Source organism: Ceratocystis lukuohia (genome assembly GCF_044167205.1).
Source record: "Ceratocystis lukuohia strain C4212 chromosome Unknown Supercontig3_pilon, whole genome shotgun sequence".
NCBI classification, from domain to species: Eukaryota; Fungi; Ascomycota; class Sordariomycetes; order Microascales; family Ceratocystidaceae; genus Ceratocystis; species Ceratocystis lukuohia.
Window position 1 is genome coordinate 681,566 of NW_027263522.1, and position 16,966 is coordinate 698,531.

Genomic DNA, 16,966 nt, shown 5'->3' on the forward strand with positions numbered 1-16,966 from the left:
CCTGAAATGCCATCACCCGCCTGGCCGGCTGTCGGGAGACTCCCGGCCATTTGTGCCCCATCACAAATGGCCCTCCCTTCTCGTCAACGCATCTACCAGCGTCTGACCCAGCTCTCGACATCCTCGGCATTGCGGTTGCAACCCCGGCGCCATTATGCGTCTCGCGGACAGCAGCAGAACCACCTCGACCTGCCTGCTATTGATGAGAAGTGGAGGAAAGCTTGGGGAAAGAATCTCTCTATGGGGCCGCAACCCTCGGGTTCGGAGTCCTCTCTAGGTCCACAGTTTGTGCTGCCTATGTTCCCTTATCCATCGGGAAACTTGCATCTAGGTCACTTGAGGGTTTACACAATCGCCGATGTCATGGCTAGGTTCCGCTCTATGCAGGGATGCAAAGTTATACTACCCATGGGCTGGGATGCCTTTGGTCTGCCTGCTGAAAATGCGGCTTTGGCTCGAGGCATCCCTCCTGCAAACTGGACCAAGTCCAACATTGCAAAGATGAAAGAGCAACTCCAGGTCATGAACGGCTGCTGGAGCTGGGATAGGGTGAGTGTGCATGTGCATTCTATGTGATGCATGATTTATACACATGGCTAGATAGACTGGCTGACTAGCTGACTGATCTAATATCTTTGCCTCGACAGGAACTTGCGACATGCGACCCCGAGTTCTACAAACACACCCAAAAACTCTTCCTCATGCTTCACGAGCAAGGTCTTGCCTACCAGGCTGAGGCTGAGGTCAATTTCGACCCTGTTGACAAGACTGTTGTAGCCAACGAGCAGGTCGATGCCAATGGTTGCTCATGGCGGTCTGGGGCTAAAGTCGAGAAGCGCAAGCTGCGCCAGTGGTTTTTTAAGATCTCCGAGTATCGCGACGCTCTACTTGATGACCTCGAAACTCTGGCCAAGGATAATGCTTGGCCCGAGAGAGTTCTAAATATGCAGCGGAACTGGCTCGGAAAGTCTCATGGGGCTCTAGTCAGTTTTCCAATACTGGGTGCTCCAGGATCTAGCCTCGAAGTGTTTACTACGAGGCCTGACACGCTCTTTGGTGCCCAGTATATTGCCCTTGCAGCATCACACCCGCTCGTTGTTGACATGGCCAAGAATGACCCGGAACTGCAGGCTTTTATTGATACGCTGCCCAACCAGCCGCCGGAAAGCAAGGCCGGGTTTTTGCTCAAGGGCGTTCGCGCAATCAACCCATTGGCATTCCACGAAGATACGCCACAAGCTACAAAGACATCCCTTCCTGTGTACGTAGCATCGTATGTTATTGGCGACTATGGTGAAGGAGCTGTCATGGGTGTGCCTGCCCATGATGCTCGCGATTTTGACTTTTGGAGATATCATCACGGAGACGCTCCCATGCGTTTCGTTATTGCCAAGCACAATGCCAAGAGCGAATCCTCTGATTCTCCTGTCCAGCCCTCTGGATCTCCGCCTTTACCTCAAATGGCCCCCCTGACCGGCCATGGCATCATGGCTGAAACTAGTGGTCAGTTCAAAGGCATGCTTTCTACAGAGGCCGGCCACCAAATTATCCAGCTTCTTGAGCCTGCCAAGCTCGCGAAAGGCATTGAGAAGTGGCGTTTACGCGACTGGCTTATTAGCAGGCAGCGTTACTGGGGAACCCCCATCCCCATTATCCATTGTGAGAGCTGCGGCCCTGTGCGTGTGCCAGATGCTGATCTTCCCGTCAAGCTTCCTGAAGTGGACAACCATTGGGCGGCAGGCAAGCCGGGAAATCCGCTAGAAAATGCCGAGGACTGGGTCAACTGCAAGTGCCCGTCATGTGGTGGCGGGGCTAAGCGTGACACGGACACGATGGATACGTTTGTCGACTCAAGCTGGTACTATGCCCGCTTTGCCGACCCGCATAATCCTGATGTTCCATTCACGCCTGAGGCTGCCCAAAAATTCCTCCCTGTTGATCTATATATTGGTGGCATTGAGCATGCTATTCTGCATTTGTTGTATTCACGTTTCATCTACAAGTTTCTCTCTACTACGCCTCTCTTCCCTAGCTCAGGCTTCCCTTCTAAAGAAACCAAGATGGAGCCATTCAAGCGTCTGATTACGCAGGGAATGGTGCATGGGAAGACATACACGGACTCCGCGAACGGCCGGTTTCTCAAGCCCGAGGAAATTGACCACTCGAATCCTGTCCAGCCACGTGTTAAGGGCACTGAGCGGCCGGCCAATGTCAGCTACGAGAAGATGTCCAAGAGCAAGTATAACGGTGTTGATCCCACTGGCTTTGTAGCCAAGTACGGGGCCGATGCTACACGCACACACATGCTCTTCCAGGCACCTGTGGCCGATGTGCTGAACTGGGACGAGGCCAAGATCACAGGGGTAACGCGCTGGTTCGCTCGTGTGTACGACTGCATCAAAAGCCTCCCAGCTGTGGACCAGATTGAATCTAGCTACTCGGTCGAGGACTACCTGGCTAAGCAACATGCGGCACTAGCCTCGCTACCACCCCATGCTAAGAAGGAGTGGGATTCTGACGCAACGCTGTGGCGCAAGGTGCAGGCTACGATCCGTTCTGTTACGGCGTCGTTCAACGATGTCTACGCACTTAACACGGTGGTATCGGACTTGATGAGCCTAAGCAATGCCCTAACTACTGCATCTGAGTGCAGCCCACTAGTGCAGCGAGAGGCAGCATCAGCATTAGTTCGTATGCTGGCACCACTGGCACCGGCCTTTTCCGAGGAATGCTGGAGTGTGCTGTGTCCTGAGGCAGGGCCCATATTCGGCAACTCTGTGTTTCCAACGGAAGATAATTCTAAAGCAATGCTAATCCCGTCGATGCAAAACTGTGCAGTGCAGGTTAATGGCAAACTACGGGCAGTAGTCAGTATACCAGTGCCAAGGGCGGAGGTTCGTGGTGAGGCGCTGAGGGATTACATGATTGAGGAGATCATGATGACGGAAGAGGGCCGGAAAAAGGTGGCTAGTTTGGTGGACTTGGAAAGAGTAAAGAAAGTGATTGTGGTGAAGAACGGGGCAACAGTAAACTTCGTGATGTAGGGGGGGGGAAGAGGCATGAAAATGTAAGATAAAGAGTCTGCAAGACCTAGAAAAGGGAATGGCTGCAGCATTGTACAATAACTATTTAATAGAACCAAACATACACAACCAACAAGGAACAGCATAATGCATTCATCACAGGAGTTATACATCACGCTCACATGCTGGCTTCGCGAGGCCGAGTTTAGTGTCATGTTCATATTCCCATTCCGCACCTAAAAAAACACACGACGCAACATACACCCTAATGTACACAGTTGACACGTCAACCCAAGCCCAGTCCTCCTCTTTTTTGTATGGGGGCGGAAGATGCAAGAAAAAGATAAAGAAAGGGGAGGAGAAAAAGAAGGAAAAAAAGAAACAAAGAGGAAAAAAAAAAAGGATGATATAAGAAAACATAAAAGAGAAAAAGGTTTGGCGATTGAGATAGAAGAGCGAGCCTCGGCCTCTACAAGGGCCAATAATGCAGAAAGAGGGAGAGATAAACGGGGAAAGAAGGCCAGGCCGGGCGGGGGTATCAGCATCCCAGAGTCATTTATATTCCGGGTTGTTCCAGCGTAGGGCCGGCTAGATTAGAAGGGAACATTGGGCATGGGAGGCGGGGTGCCAAGTTCGGCAGCGGCCTGGAGCTCCTCAGACTGGGACTCAACGGACAGGCCGAGACCAATCTTGGGGGTTTGCTGTTGGAAAGAAAGAAGGTTAGATTATAGGACGGAACATAGCAAGACGTGCAGGGGAAATTTGGTAGTAGCAATAATAGCTGGTCAGTCACTTACAGTCCAGTGGTCAAACTCAGCAGCAAAGGTTAGTGACACAGGAGCCTGGGTACGCTTCTCAATCAGGCAGCCAATCTTGCCAGAGGAGTCAACCTGGGCGCGGAAAGTTGCCATGCGGAAGTCATATTTTAAGCCAATGGTAGTCAGGCCCTCCTTCGAGATGCCGCCTCCCATCATGGCTGGCGAAGGAGTCAGCGACAGCTGCATATCAACACCAGCCTGCACCTTGTCAGACAGACGCTTCCAGTATGTGGCGATGAAGGCACCCTGGGCCTGAAGTTGAGCAGTGGCTGCCCAGTCCTCGGCTTTGTACCGACCCATCAATGACACAGCGGTCTCAGGGCCCTGGGTCATGGCGGGGCGCTGGTAGACACTCTCGAAGCCGAGGGCCAACTTGGGGGTGATGGACTGCAAGTAGCTACCGAGGAAGATTCCCGTCAGACCGCCGCTCAGAGCAGACGGGTTGATCATCTTGAGCGAAGCAGTGAAATCGCTGCCCGTGTAGTCGTGGTCGAACTGGGCCATGTTACCGTTGGGACTCATCTGTACCTGGGCCTTGGTCATCAAAGAAGGCGACCAGCGATAGTTCATGCGCGCACTGCAGGTGCCCTCGTTGTCGAGTTGCGATTGCATGAAGACATCGTCGGTTCCGTAGAGGGTAGCAAATGCGTAGGGGCTCTGACGCTCGCCCATGGCGAACTGGTGCGACACTTGGAAGAAGGGCGAGGTGCCGACAATCTTGGTGATGTCAGCCTTGATGCCTGAGAACATGTAGCCCGAGGGCAGCACTTCACGCTGCACCTCCTTGGTAAGCAGCTCGCTGGTGCCGGGATTGGGCAGGCCCAGCTTTTGTCTGCGTTCCGAGTAGGAGTCGAGGGCATCGGCGACGCTCTTGGCGAGCGGGTTGGAGGCCAGGAAGGCGTTGACCGAGTCCATGAAGGCGGCCATGGTTGTTGTGTATGTGTGTGTGTGGGGGGATGGGGAGAGGCAGATAGAAGGAGGAAGGGAGAGATGGTAGGGAATTTGAGATGATGTGCCGGCTCAAAGTGTACCGTTGACTGTCTTGTGGAGGGCGTTGTCGCTAAGCAAGTCGTCGAAAAGAGAGAGGGAAGGCTTGACGATGTTGGAAGGGAAGGCTCGCCCGTTGAGTGGGTTTGCTTAATTCTTTTTTTTTAGGCTTGATTTTTTTTTTTCAAGGTCTTAGCAAAGCCCCTCCAAATAGACAGCAGGTTTACCGCGCAAAAATACTAAAAAATATTCAGCAGGAAATTGCGAGTTTTAATTCAAGATTAGTTGAATTTATCTCTATCAGGCCAATCTTCCATCTCCAACGTTTTCTTCAGTAATAAACAAAAAATGCACATTTTTTTTGCCCACCAAGATAACGCTATAGGGCGGTGTGGGCTGCTGGCGGCAGAAAAAAGCGGGCTTGAAATTTTCGGACCTTGTCAAGTAGGGATGTCACCATGCTGAGGTATCTCTACTACCGACGTTCTACCGGTCCAAGATATGGATCACGTGCTGCTATGTCACTAGAAGCATTGGCCAACAAGGGTCGAGCTAGTCTTGTACTAGGTACAGCACAACCACCAACTGATGGTCGATAGGAGTACCACGGACTTTGACGAACCGCCCAAACTGGCACTTACTACTTGATTCTATCGTCTAACCCCAAGTCATAGCCAAATCAAACCCTTTGCCAATTATAATGCTTAGTATTTCACTATGCTTCCGTCTTTGCTCTTCCATCAACTACAGCATTCTTCATGCGTCACAAGCACACCAAGCCCGGCTCAGCTCTAATCCTTACAAGTTCCAAACTAAGCCATTTACAGAACAACCCCTCCCCTGTCGCCCCATCTGCATTTGATTATTTACCTAACTTGCGGCTTCTTCCTCCATTGTTCACCTAACGTTGTGGTAGAACAAGCAAGGCCGGCCGCCTCCTCGCCTTCGTTATCTCTAGCCTCCAGTACCGCAGCCTCTAGCGGCCTCTCTACCTCTGCCTACGCTCATCGCATTCGCCTGCTTCTTAGCGCTTTAGTAACATTATTATCGCCTTCTCCCCCTTCGGCCTCATCACATCCCGTGACATCATATCAGATTGAATCTCATCGTATCGTATCGTGGTGTGCGCTCTTCAGTTTTAGCCCTCCATTTAGATCCTCAGCTCCGCCTTCTATACCCAACATGGACACCCTCCTGTGAGCTTCAACAAGCCGCCCTCTACCATCCATATGCTGGGCCTTTCCACTAACTCGAAGTCTCCCTCCTCTTAGCACTGCCGAGATTGCCCTCAACGCTCCACGGTATCGCCGTCGGAGCTCCACCTTTATTGATGGAATCCACGATACTTCAGATGACCAGAGCATGGCTCCGGCTCAGCTGTACAGCACAATGTCAGGCCGTCTCTTCCACTCGGGCCGCATCGCCATTGTCATGGTAGGACTTCCGGCCCGTGGCAAAACCCACATCTGTGTCTCTATGTCACGTTATCTCCAATGGCTTGGTGTCAAGACCCGCATCTTTCACCTTGGTGACTATCGCCGTGCTACTGTTGAGGGCGGCAATGTGCCAGAGGACTATTTCTTCCCCAATGCCTCTCCAGCATCGGTCATCCTGCGCCAAAAAATACTCAAAAAGTGTCGGGAGGATATCTATAACTGGCTGAATCACGCCAATGGCCAGGTCGCTATCTATGACGCCGTCAACCCCACCCGCGCTAGTCGGAGGGCCCTCGCCAAGGAGTTTGCTAAGCACGATGTCCAGACGCTCTTCATCGAGTCGTTTGTTGATGATGATTCAATTCTCCTTGACAATGCGCGTAATGTCAAGATTTCGTCTCCTGATGTAAGAATCCCGTTCCTTTGTTTGCTTTCTAACACGGGATGCTCTAACCATGTGGCAAAACCAGTTCGAAGGCATGAATCCCGATGAGGCAGCACACCTCTATTTACGCCGCATTGAAGCTAGGATTCCCGGATTTGAGACTATGGATGAGAGTGAACTCAACTTTGTGCGTATGATCAATGCCGGCCGCAAGTTCTTCTATAATAACGTCAGTTTCAACTATCTCTCGCATCGCATCGTCTTCTACCTCACCAACCTGCACATAAAGTCACGCGCCACCTTCTTTGTCCGTGCCGGCCCCACGAGTGAAGGAGAGTCCTATCTCACCGACTCGGCGCTCTCCGAAGAGGGCCTCGACTACTCCCGCAAGATGACAGATGAGATTCTCAAGCACCGTGAGCTTGACCATGCCGAGCTGCTCAAGACACGCCCTGATGCAACTATGCGAGACATGACCGTGTGGACCTCGACTCGCATGCGCACCATTCAAACTGCCGATTATCTGAAACAGCTAGGCTACAAGGTGCGCCAGCGGCCGCAGATGTCGCAGATTAACCTCGGAGCCTGTGAAACCCTCTCGGAGGAAGGTATCCGTAACCGGTACCCTGATGAGGCTGAAAAGCACGAAATCGACCCGTATCACCACCGGTACCCTCGTGCCGAGGTATATCTCGCAGCTTTACAAACACGCATACAACTTTAAATAACTAACCCCTTCTCTTAGTCATACCACGATCTCGCTGTCCGCCTCGAGCCTATAATCTTAGAGCTCGAGCGCGAGCAAAACGATCTGCTTATCATTGCCCATGAGTCTGTGCTCCGGGTTCTCTATGCCTACCTCATGCACTGCTCTACCCGTGACATCCCCACGTTGCATTTCCCTCGCAACGAAATCATTGAAATCATTCCGGCCGCGTATCAAAACGAAGCACGTCGTATTGTTATTCCTAGTCTCAGTGACAACGTTATGGTTGGCACGCGCGTGGCTTCGCCCGTTACCTACTCGGCCCCTGCCTCGGACAGCGATATAGCACCCGAGGAGAACATTGCAGAGGGTGCGAGTCCTAGTACTAGTGGCGCTTCTGTTCCAGCGACACCTTCCGCTGGTGCGTTGCACGCTCGCTTGGTTGGTGGTGCCGAAACGCCAGACCTGGCAGATTCATTCCGAGATGATGACTAGAACAGTGCGTAGACTGAATGGCAGGGGGCGGCTGAGTATGGAGCAAGAAACTACAAAGGAATGAAGACACAAGCAGCGATGAATGACTGAGCTCTAGGCTATTATTACCCTAGAACGTTGGAGCCCTAAAGATATAATTTTCTGTCTCTAAGCTCTAGAAACATACGACAGCCAGATCCTCTGGGGCGTTTGGACAGCGGGTGGCATTGTACAAGAATCCCTAGAGGTAAATGTCGAGCCGGAATAAGCCCAGCCGATTTGAGCCCATGATGTTGACGCAAGCCGATTCCCCAGTGTGCTAGTCACGGCAGCCAGACATAGCAGCACAAGTGAAGGCTATGACGCAATGTAGTACAACTTATGTGCAGGTTTATTTGATATATTGCAATATTATGGCCTTCCGGGGAGATGAGCGGCAGATAAAGAGTAAAAAGTTAGGCTTCAAGTGCGAGATAATTCTAGACGCTATCCGAACGCACCTCTCCCTAAAAGATAACAAGGAGATCTACACATCCATTTCCGCCGCCTGTCCTATCTCATTTACTTTTTTTTCTTTGCCTCGCTCACCTTTCCGTGTCCCCAACTCATTCCGTCATTGAATGTAAGCTTGTTATGCTCCCTACATATTCCCCTCGTCACGGTGTTTACACGCTACTGCCAGGCTGACCACGCAGGCCCATTCGGCACCGGTGCTTGTGCAACAAAAGTCAGAAAAGCCTGATATGTAGTTAGATAGACCGGTTGACCAGCTGATTGTCTAGGAGCCTAGCTCTTGTCATACATTGGCCTACGACAAGCAAGGCCGGTGGTGACTCACGATAGAACGCCATTTATGCTTTTCGCTTAGCAGCTCTGAGCCTTAACACGCCAACCGCGTCATCAATTGAATTTCTTTCTCCTCCTTTTCTATTTAAGATATCTGCAAATAACCCACGATCTCTTCTTCCGTCTCTATATGATTATTTATCTCGTCGCGCTTGTACTCCATCTCCCCTATCTATCTTCACGTGAGTCGGCTATAGCCAGAGAGCACAGCACAGCATAGGTATTCCTTCCTTCCAGGCTATTATTCTAAGTATCGGGGATACAAGCCACCAGCCCCAGTCCCTACAAACTCCGCGGTTGTAGTGGGCTGTGTCGTTTTTTTTTTGCTTGCATCGAAATAGATATGTACACAAGGAACAAGAAAAGAAAGCAGCAGTACACGGAAGTAAAAAAAAAACGAAGCAGAAGAACAATAATAGCAAAAAAAGATGAAAATTTGACTTAGACCCATGGCTCGCTCAGTTGGTTCCTACATACTTGAACCAGTTAGGGCGGCAGTCTTCCTTTAACAAGAAGTTCTCTCCGTCAAACATCTTGCCTGTTGTGCAGCCCTTACACTTGGGCGAGTTAGGGCAGTTGAAGAAGGGGATATGGCGGTAGCCAATATCACGGAACCTGCGAAAACGGTGGTATATAGTTAGCACTTGAATGGAAACGGGACAGACGAGTGAAGGAACGAAAGCAAAGAATGCGGCGTACCAATGGATGCGGCTCGCATCCTCAAATAAACCCAGTGCCACGCTATGCACAGGTGCATCGCCCCAGCGCTCGTAGAAGAAGCCACCAGCGCGGTCCAGATGGTTGAAGTAGTCTTCATAGGCTTTGCTACGCCAGAAGTTCATGTCGCCAATCTCAAAGTTGCTCCAAAAATGGCAGGTCGAGTAGCCACCGGTGCCGGCAGCGTGATCGGGGCGTTCAATGTCGTCGGTGAGCCACTTCATAGCGTTGTTCTGGTTGATATACTCGGGGTGGTCGGCAATGAACTTGAGAGTCTCGGGCCACAATGTGCGAATTGTCTTGGGGTCATCATAGAGGTTAATGGTGAAGCCATACGTCTTGTTATGGTCCTGCATCCAGCGGAAAACGTCATAGTCAACGTCGCAGAAGAAGTTAACCTTGGGCTCAACACGCCAGTAGTACTGCATATCCTTGAGAGCCGGGTGATGGTAGAACATGCCCGAGTTCCAGCGGCACATTTGATGATACGAGATCTTGGAGGCGTATTGCACATTTTCCGACTCGAGGGTAGAGGAAGCATCCTCAAAAAGGTTTTCGTCAATCCATGAGGGCACGCCCCAGTGTTCTTTAGGGATGACCTCTAGCGGGAAGCAAAGGATGCAGTGTTAGCATTTACGGACAGGCAATGGAGAGATAATGAGAGAAAATGCATCGGAGCACCGAAGTGCTAGAGCTCGCGAGCCATGCATCCAAATGTATGCTTACCGTATCTACATTCGGCCTTGGTAACGGCCTGGGTTTGTTTCTTGAACTCGCTTGTGAACGGCACATCGTTGAAGAAAGTCCACGGATAGTTAAACTTATGATTCCATGTACGCTCTAGATCCTGCATAGACGAGACCATGTCTGCTACCTCTTCGTTGCGAACAAGGGCTAGCAGTGTAGCATTGATACGGTCGGAGTTGGCAGCATTTGGGGCATAGTTGGGACCTGTGCGGTGGAGGGGGCCTTCGGGCTCGTCATAGGCTATATCAGAGAGAAAGAGTTAGCGGCCAGGCTCATTATTGTGGCGGGAAGAAATAGAGGGAAACTCACGGTCTAGCATAGGATCATTGGGGTGGTATTCCTGGGGGTTCAAGCCGCCATTGCCAATGCTAGACACGGACGGCTTAAAGACACTGAACATTATGTAAATCCAGGTGATTATGGCCAACAGGGCTAGCACGCGGACAGGGCGCGCGAGGACCATTTTGAGAAGCAGAGCGAGACAACAGCGGGATGTTATGTGTGCGTTGGTCAATAGCAGTGGATAATCCGGCGGTATTGGCGTCGATAGGATATGTGAATCAAATTGTAGCCCAAGTAGGCAAGCATCAAGTGCAAGCGAAGGCAGACAGAGACAAAGACCACCCGATCTTGATGAGACAGGAGAATAGATGCAGTCGGTTTCCGGCCAAAAGTCCTTGTTGGAGAGATTTGAATAAGTTGATTTCAGACAGGCTGCGAATCGCAATCAACGTCAAGAGACCACCCTCGCGAATGTTCCAAGCTTGATTCAGTCGTAGAGCATCCCCTATATCGGCGTGAGCTGGCGTTGGATTGACCTAGGCTATGTCAGGTAAGAGGAGGCAGACAAAAGCCTATAGCTAAAGTGCCAGCGGGAGGAAGAGGGACAGGACGGCTCTCCTTGCAGGCTCGTAGTTAGCTATCCTCTAGATGAAGGCAAGGCTGATGTACCAATGAAACCCCCCTAAAACTAAGCGCTGTGGCGATATAGGGCTGGGCAGTAGTGAAAGGTAAACACTGTGTATTTCAGGGTATAGCCCCACCATGCCAATTCAAAAAAACGTACTAAACAAGCTCTATAGCTCCCTGTATTTGTCGTTATCACAGTGCCCAAAACATTGGCTTATCGTTATCAGGTGTGCCTATCAAGTTGTTTCGTTTCATGCAGCAGCGTTTGCTTGATCATCGCAAAAGAAACAAACGCGATCAAAGCTCAGTTAAACCCTTGGGCCTAAACACTACCCAGTTCAGAGGACCGACCCTGAGGCAACTTAGGGCTTGAGCGAGCTTGAGCCAAGATCCCTCTCATCTCCTCCCGTCTAGATGTGATGGCCTATGCAGCCGAGCTTGCGACGCTCACTGACGGGCTTGTAGAAGCTATCACCGGTTTCTCTTCCCAGGTACACCACTACCTTACTGTCTCTCTCTTCCTTTAGGCTTCCTCCGCCACTAACTCTCCCCTTTGTCTCCCAAGGCTCACCCGAAACGTTTCGCTTCCCTTCGAGACGCATCCGCTCGCAAGCTCCGATATCATCCATTTTTACGCACAAACCAATTCGACATCGCTACCCAGCTTGAAGGCCTTGAAGAGCGCTTCCGTGTCAATTGCCGCGATGGTCTTGCAGATGCCCTCAACCGTAGCCGGCTAGAACTGGACAAGATTCAGTCCAAGTTCCACCCCGATATTCTACATCTCCTTCTCGAGCTGTGCGACCATCCCGTAACTAAAACCAGTCTTGATGATGTCAAAGCTCTCAAAAAAGACGACGAGGAACTAGTCAAACCGCTACGTTGGGAGGACATTGCACGCGAGGATAGCTGGGATCGTGACGATCCATCTATATGGGATACAATCCAATACAATGATGACTCAGATGACGATGTTGCTACCATTACCAACTACTCTATTTCTAGCAATGACATCTCATCTGATGCCGACAACGAAATTTTAGAAGCAAAGAGAACTGATTTCTTGGTCGAGCCCGATGGCAGTGGCCAACACCTTAGAATCAAAGAAGCGCAGCAATGGCGTCGTACACAGCCTGCACCAGACTCTGCCGGTCGTGTCCGCAAAGTCCCAGTTTCCGAGTTTTCAATGGTCCGTGAAGTGCTCTTCATGCTCCAGGGTCTCCCTACAACTCTCTTTCGCCTCGACTATTCCCCAGACCCGGCCTTCCAGTTGGAGAATATTGCTTGGGAAACACATAAGAATCTTTCCCACATATTCTCTGAGTCTGGGTCTAAACTGGCTATACTCCGCTCCTTTGTCCAGCAGAAACATACGGCCCATCATCTACAGGTCCTAAGCGATTCTATTATGAAACGCCTACGGGACTTTGACATACTCTTGTCAGGTATAGAGCAACGGCTTATAGCCCCTACCCAAAATATCACTGTCAGCTTGCTAGCTATACACCACGAGCTCCGGAATCCCCTTCAAGGTCTAGAAATCCTTGGAGAAATCCTCAAAGAGCTTAGGCACGTCCCCAACATGGGCGCTTTTCGGTACATTGAGATGCTTTTCCATGAGATCAACACTGCCCAGACTATAAATCGGACTGCGGTTGCCGAGTTTCTTATAGGTGTCTTTTTAGAATGTTTCCAACTCTATCTTCGCCTGATCCGTATGTGGATGGAAGAGGGCCGTCTTATGCCCGGTGACCAAGTCTTTTTCATCTCCGAGTCCCCCGTGCAAATGCCACTGAGTCACCTCTGGAAAGAGCAGTTTAAGCTTCGCCAGACCAGGGATGGGAAGCTGTATGCCCCTTCTTTTGTCAATGCTCCCGCGAAGCAAATATTCACTGCTGGGAAAAGCATCGTAATTCTGAAAAACCTTGGCCGTTATGAGTCTTTCAACGCACACAGCAGTGAAGAGCCCCCGCTCACATTGGAAGAGATTGCGCCTAATGGTCTACAGCTAGCATCTTTCGCCGATCTATTCATGCATTGGTTTGATAAATGGATCAACACCAAGCTTGGCCAGACTTCGAATACTCTCAAAAGCGTGTTGCTTGGTCCCTGCGGGCTTAGGGCTGCTCTGCTGGCTATGGAATCTATTTACTTCATGTCTAATGCGACAGTCTCGGATGCTTTTTGCCTGGCTTTTTTCCAAAAGATCGACTCTTTAAGCCCAGGATGGAATGACCACTATATGCTGACCTCAATTGCCCAAGAAGCCTTTGCTTCTACGACCCATGCCAATCGGATCAAGGTATCTAGTGGAAGCCGAGCCCAGCACCTTTCCGTTCGCACTGTTCGGGACTCTATTACCAAGGGCCTTGCGGACGTTAAAATCACATACCGGCTCACATGGGCCATCCAACTCGTAGTCTCGGAGCAAAATATTGGAGGTTATCAAGCCATCTTTACTTTTCTCTTGCAAATTCGCCGGGCCATTGAGCTTCTCACCCGCACACGCCTCTTGTCTCAGCAAGTACAGGACAAAGACGCGTGGATCGAGTATTCAGCCTACTATAGTATCCGCACTCGTCTGCTTTGGTTCTGCACTTCGTTACGGTCATATCTTACCGGCTTCGTGCTTACTCCCGCCTGCAAATCCATGCATGATGACATGGAGCAAGCTTCCGACGTCGATGGCATGCTACAGGTGCAATTCCGCTTCATGCGCCGTGTGCTCAATGAATGCTGTCTTGGCCCCAAGCTTCAGCCCATCTACGAGGCCATGATCGACATTCTGCAATTGACTATAACCCTCGAAAAGGCCCGTAACCACCATGCAGCCCGTGAGGCCCAAGAGCAAACCGAGATTTCACGTATTTCGCTAGCCTCTACACCACAGAGAAGACAAATTATTCGCAGCAGTCTCACGCCAGGAACAGCAACAGCTACCACCAAGAAGCAGCGTCATCCTGATAGCAGCGATGACGAAGTCATTGGCAATGGTATAAGCGAAGCAGCTGCAGATCAAGAACCAGAAAACACAACGTATCTAGCTCAGCTTCGCGATATTTCAGTCAAGTATGAGGGCAATCTACGCTTCATTACCGATGGGCTTCGGGCCGTAGCACGAGCCACAACGGACTCGGCATCTATGCGCTGGGACTTATTAGCGGAAATGCTAGAGATGAACACCAAGACAGATCGCGTGTTCAGCTAGCAACAGCCAAGCCATCTTTCCAGTCTATAGCCACGCCCGTTATTTTTTGTTCACAAGCTTATCATCATAAATATACACCGGATATTTCCACTCCCGCGAACCTTAACCCTCCAATTTTCCCCATTTGACTTTCGCGCATCCAACATATCGTCTTCGTCTTCTTGTCTCTGCATATCCGGCCAGTCTCGCCACACTTCGATTCTGCTATCATCCATTAACAAGCCGCTGCAATGTATTAATGTCAACACTCGGCGCGCCTGTTCCGCGTCACCCAACTCCAGTAGAATAACTCGACTCCGAAGTGCCCTTGCCACAGCCAAGAGGCGCTCATAGAACGCATCTTCATGCTGGCAATGCTCTGAACGTGGAACTTCATCTTGTGGCACGAGTGCCAGCTTTGGCTCGAACTTGCGTGCAGACATTGACAGTCCGCGATTTCCTTCTGTCCAAGCCTCGCGCGACACATAGGGTGGGTTAGATACAAGGACGTCCCACGGGCCGCCACGGGAAACTTCCGCGATAGCAGTATCGTCGAAGACGTCGGCCTGCACGAACGATATTCTGCACTGCGCTGACGGCGGTTGGATTTTCCCGGTCGAAATGCTATAACGCAAGTTTTCGTGGCTGAGGTCAACAGCTTCTGGCGATATATCGACACCCCTCACTTCCGTAACTCGCTGGCCCCTGCAATTCTGCAGCTCTGAATATAGCAGCAGTGGGATACACCCCGTCCCTGTGCAGAAATCTATGATTCGCATCCCCTCCTCGCCCTGCCTACGCCGTAGAATATCTGCCAGGTACAGCGTATACGCCTCGGTCTCAGAGCGAGGCACCAACACGCCTGCGCGACAGCGAATGTCTAGTTTTCCAAATGGCTGTGTGCCTAAAATGTATTGCAATGGCTCCCCAGTGCGCCGGCGAGTGCAGAGTTGCTTGAGCTTGGCTCTTTGACGGGCTGTAAGCCGCGCAGATGGCGGGACATCCCCGACTACATGTTCGGTTAACCAACGAAGCTCGTTACGAGCTGATGCAAGACCACGACACACGGGTAGTAGGCGAGCGAGGTTTGGGTCTATCGAAGCGGCCTGTGTGAGGAGCAATGGGGGGATGCGGGGCATAACTGGCGTCAAAGGGTGTGGATATAGGTAGATTTAGGGTTCTTCTCAATGTTTAGTAAAGTTTTAGCGGTCATTCTTGATCATCTTTATTATATGCTATTTTGTTACTTGACAGCTACAACCATTTAAGGGTTGACACCTAGTGAAACCCTGATAACAGCCTCAAAAAAAAAGTCCTAAATAAGGCAGAAAAAACGCCACACCACCTGTGGCACATACCAGCCTCCTCACAAGCTTTAGATTGAAGAGAAAAAAAAAAGTCCACTCATTCCCCACTTATTCTTCACCAAGTTGTATAAATATCTGCCAAGTCCCCCTCCGTTTTTCTTTTTCTTCTTTCCTTCTTCTCTTCTTTTTTTCTCTGTATCAAAAAGCAATAACATAGTTTGCCACGACCAGCATTCAGATAAAAGAGTAGCATCTTTTCCCACGGTGCTGTGTTGCCATTTCCCCTTGCTTCGGTTTGGGGAATATACTTAGAAGAGCAATGTCCCTGGAACTAGGAAGTCTCGCCCCACTGGGTCAGTTGGGGATGAGATGCCATACGATAGGGCACATCACATAACAAATACATGTCTTTGAATTATCATGAGCGATGCACTAGTAGTAGCACATGGCGTTTCGCATGTTGTGGAAGACGCATCTTGACACTGCCCTCGAGAGACAGTTGGCTGGAGCTTTTCTCCTGCATGACGAGTGTCTAAATCTTGTCGTACAAGGGGCCTCACTTTGGCATTGCCTGAGCAATCATGTCTATGGCTTGTTGGTGTGCCCTAGCGTTGGATGACAGCGTGACAGCATGACAGCTCTTGTACCTGTAGACTAAATATGGTTATATGGCATGCCTTATGCCTTGTTCACAGTGTTACCAAGCTAGATATGACCAGATACAGTACAAGTGTAGTGTTTGTCACTATGGCTCATTAAACAGGCCCGTTATTTATCCTGTTCTATCTACTAAGCAGTTGAATTAATACGTCGCATTCCTCACTGGCTATTGCGATGCAACGTGATAACGATTAGTCATGGAAATCACACGTAAAGAAAAGCAATGGCCAAGCCAAAAACAAGTTGAAGAAAGACTCACGGACTCTCAGGCGGAGTCTCGCCTCTGCACTCGGGGCAGTACTGGTCGAAATCGTCTTCCTGGAGAATATGAACATCTTCACGCACTGCACATATCATCTCGTTTTCCTGGGCTAGGTCGCAGCGGACGATGTGCTTGAAACGGTTTTCTCCCTCACCGCAGGCTATGTGGAAGAAGACACAGAGAAACACTGCGTAGACGTTATCACACATCTGAGTAATTGGAAGAGGGAGCGCACAGATGTCCAGTGGTGGTGTTAGAGAGACAGAAATAAAATAGATACTAGGTGTAGGTCTGAAAACCCAGTGTCGATGTTGATGTTAGGGTGGACATTGAAATCGAGCTCGAGCTCGAGCTCGAGACTGAGACATACCTTGTGTGTTGCGTGCTCTGAGTTGCGCTTTGAACGACTGGATGTACAGGGCAAGCTTTTCAGCCTAAGACAAAGATGGACCAGTTGCACCTGTTACTGGTCTGGGAACTGCTTGATATAATGCGCAAACTA

General features: G+C 50.4%; 6 protein-coding genes across 6 annotated transcripts; 3 read left to right on the forward strand and 3 right to left on the reverse strand.

The window, feature by feature from the left end:
• Positions 1-66: 66 nt before the first annotated feature.
• Positions 67-3,044, forward strand: HOO65_030182 (Leucine--tRNA ligase, mitochondrial; the record flags this gene model as incomplete). Its single annotated transcript, XM_071001853.1, has 2 exons — positions 67-549; positions 648-3,044. 2 exons carry the CDS (start codon positions 67-69, stop codon positions 3,042-3,044), a joined length of 2,880 nt encoding a protein of 959 aa, XP_070859861.1.
• Positions 3,045-3,616: 572 nt separating this feature from the next.
• Positions 3,617-4,768, reverse strand: HOO65_030183 (Mitochondrial import receptor subunit tom40; the record flags this gene model as incomplete). Its single annotated transcript, XM_071002266.1, has 2 exons — positions 3,617-3,724; positions 3,821-4,768. 2 exons carry the CDS (start codon positions 4,766-4,768, stop codon positions 3,617-3,619), a joined length of 1,056 nt encoding a protein of 351 aa, XP_070859862.1.
• A 1,242-nt stretch (positions 4,769-6,010) lies between these two features.
• Positions 6,011-7,850, forward strand: HOO65_030184 (putative 6-phosphofructo-2-kinase/fructose-2,6-bisphosphatase; the record flags this gene model as incomplete). The annotated part of the gene is made up of 4 exons (XM_071002056.1): positions 6,011-6,024; positions 6,100-6,670; positions 6,735-7,334; positions 7,395-7,850. The coding sequence occupies 4 exons, from the start codon at positions 6,011-6,013 to the stop codon at positions 7,848-7,850; spliced, it is 1,641 nt and encodes a 546-aa protein (XP_070859863.1).
• A 1,283-nt stretch (positions 7,851-9,133) lies between these two features.
• Positions 9,134-10,602, reverse strand: HOO65_030185 (putative mannosyltransferase KTR4; the record flags this gene model as incomplete). The annotated part of the gene is made up of 4 exons (XM_071002173.1): positions 9,134-9,290; positions 9,375-9,993; positions 10,119-10,379; positions 10,449-10,602. 4 exons carry the CDS (start codon positions 10,600-10,602, stop codon positions 9,134-9,136), a joined length of 1,191 nt encoding a protein of 396 aa, XP_070859864.1.
• Positions 10,603-11,467: 865 nt separating this feature from the next.
• On the forward strand, positions 11,468-14,256 carry HOO65_030186 (Gamma-tubulin complex component 5; the record flags this gene model as incomplete). The annotated part of the gene is made up of 2 exons (XM_071001878.1): positions 11,468-11,539; positions 11,614-14,256. The coding sequence occupies 2 exons, from the start codon at positions 11,468-11,470 to the stop codon at positions 14,254-14,256; spliced, it is 2,715 nt and encodes a 904-aa protein (XP_070859865.1).
• A 50-nt stretch (positions 14,257-14,306) lies between these two features.
• On the reverse strand, positions 14,307-15,374 carry HOO65_030187 (Modification methylase HemK; the record flags this gene model as incomplete). The annotated part of the gene is made up of 1 exon (XM_071000340.1): positions 14,307-15,374. One exon carries the CDS (start codon positions 15,372-15,374, stop codon positions 14,307-14,309), a length of 1,068 nt encoding a protein of 355 aa, XP_070859866.1.
• Between the last annotated feature and the right edge of the window lie 1,592 nt (positions 15,375-16,966).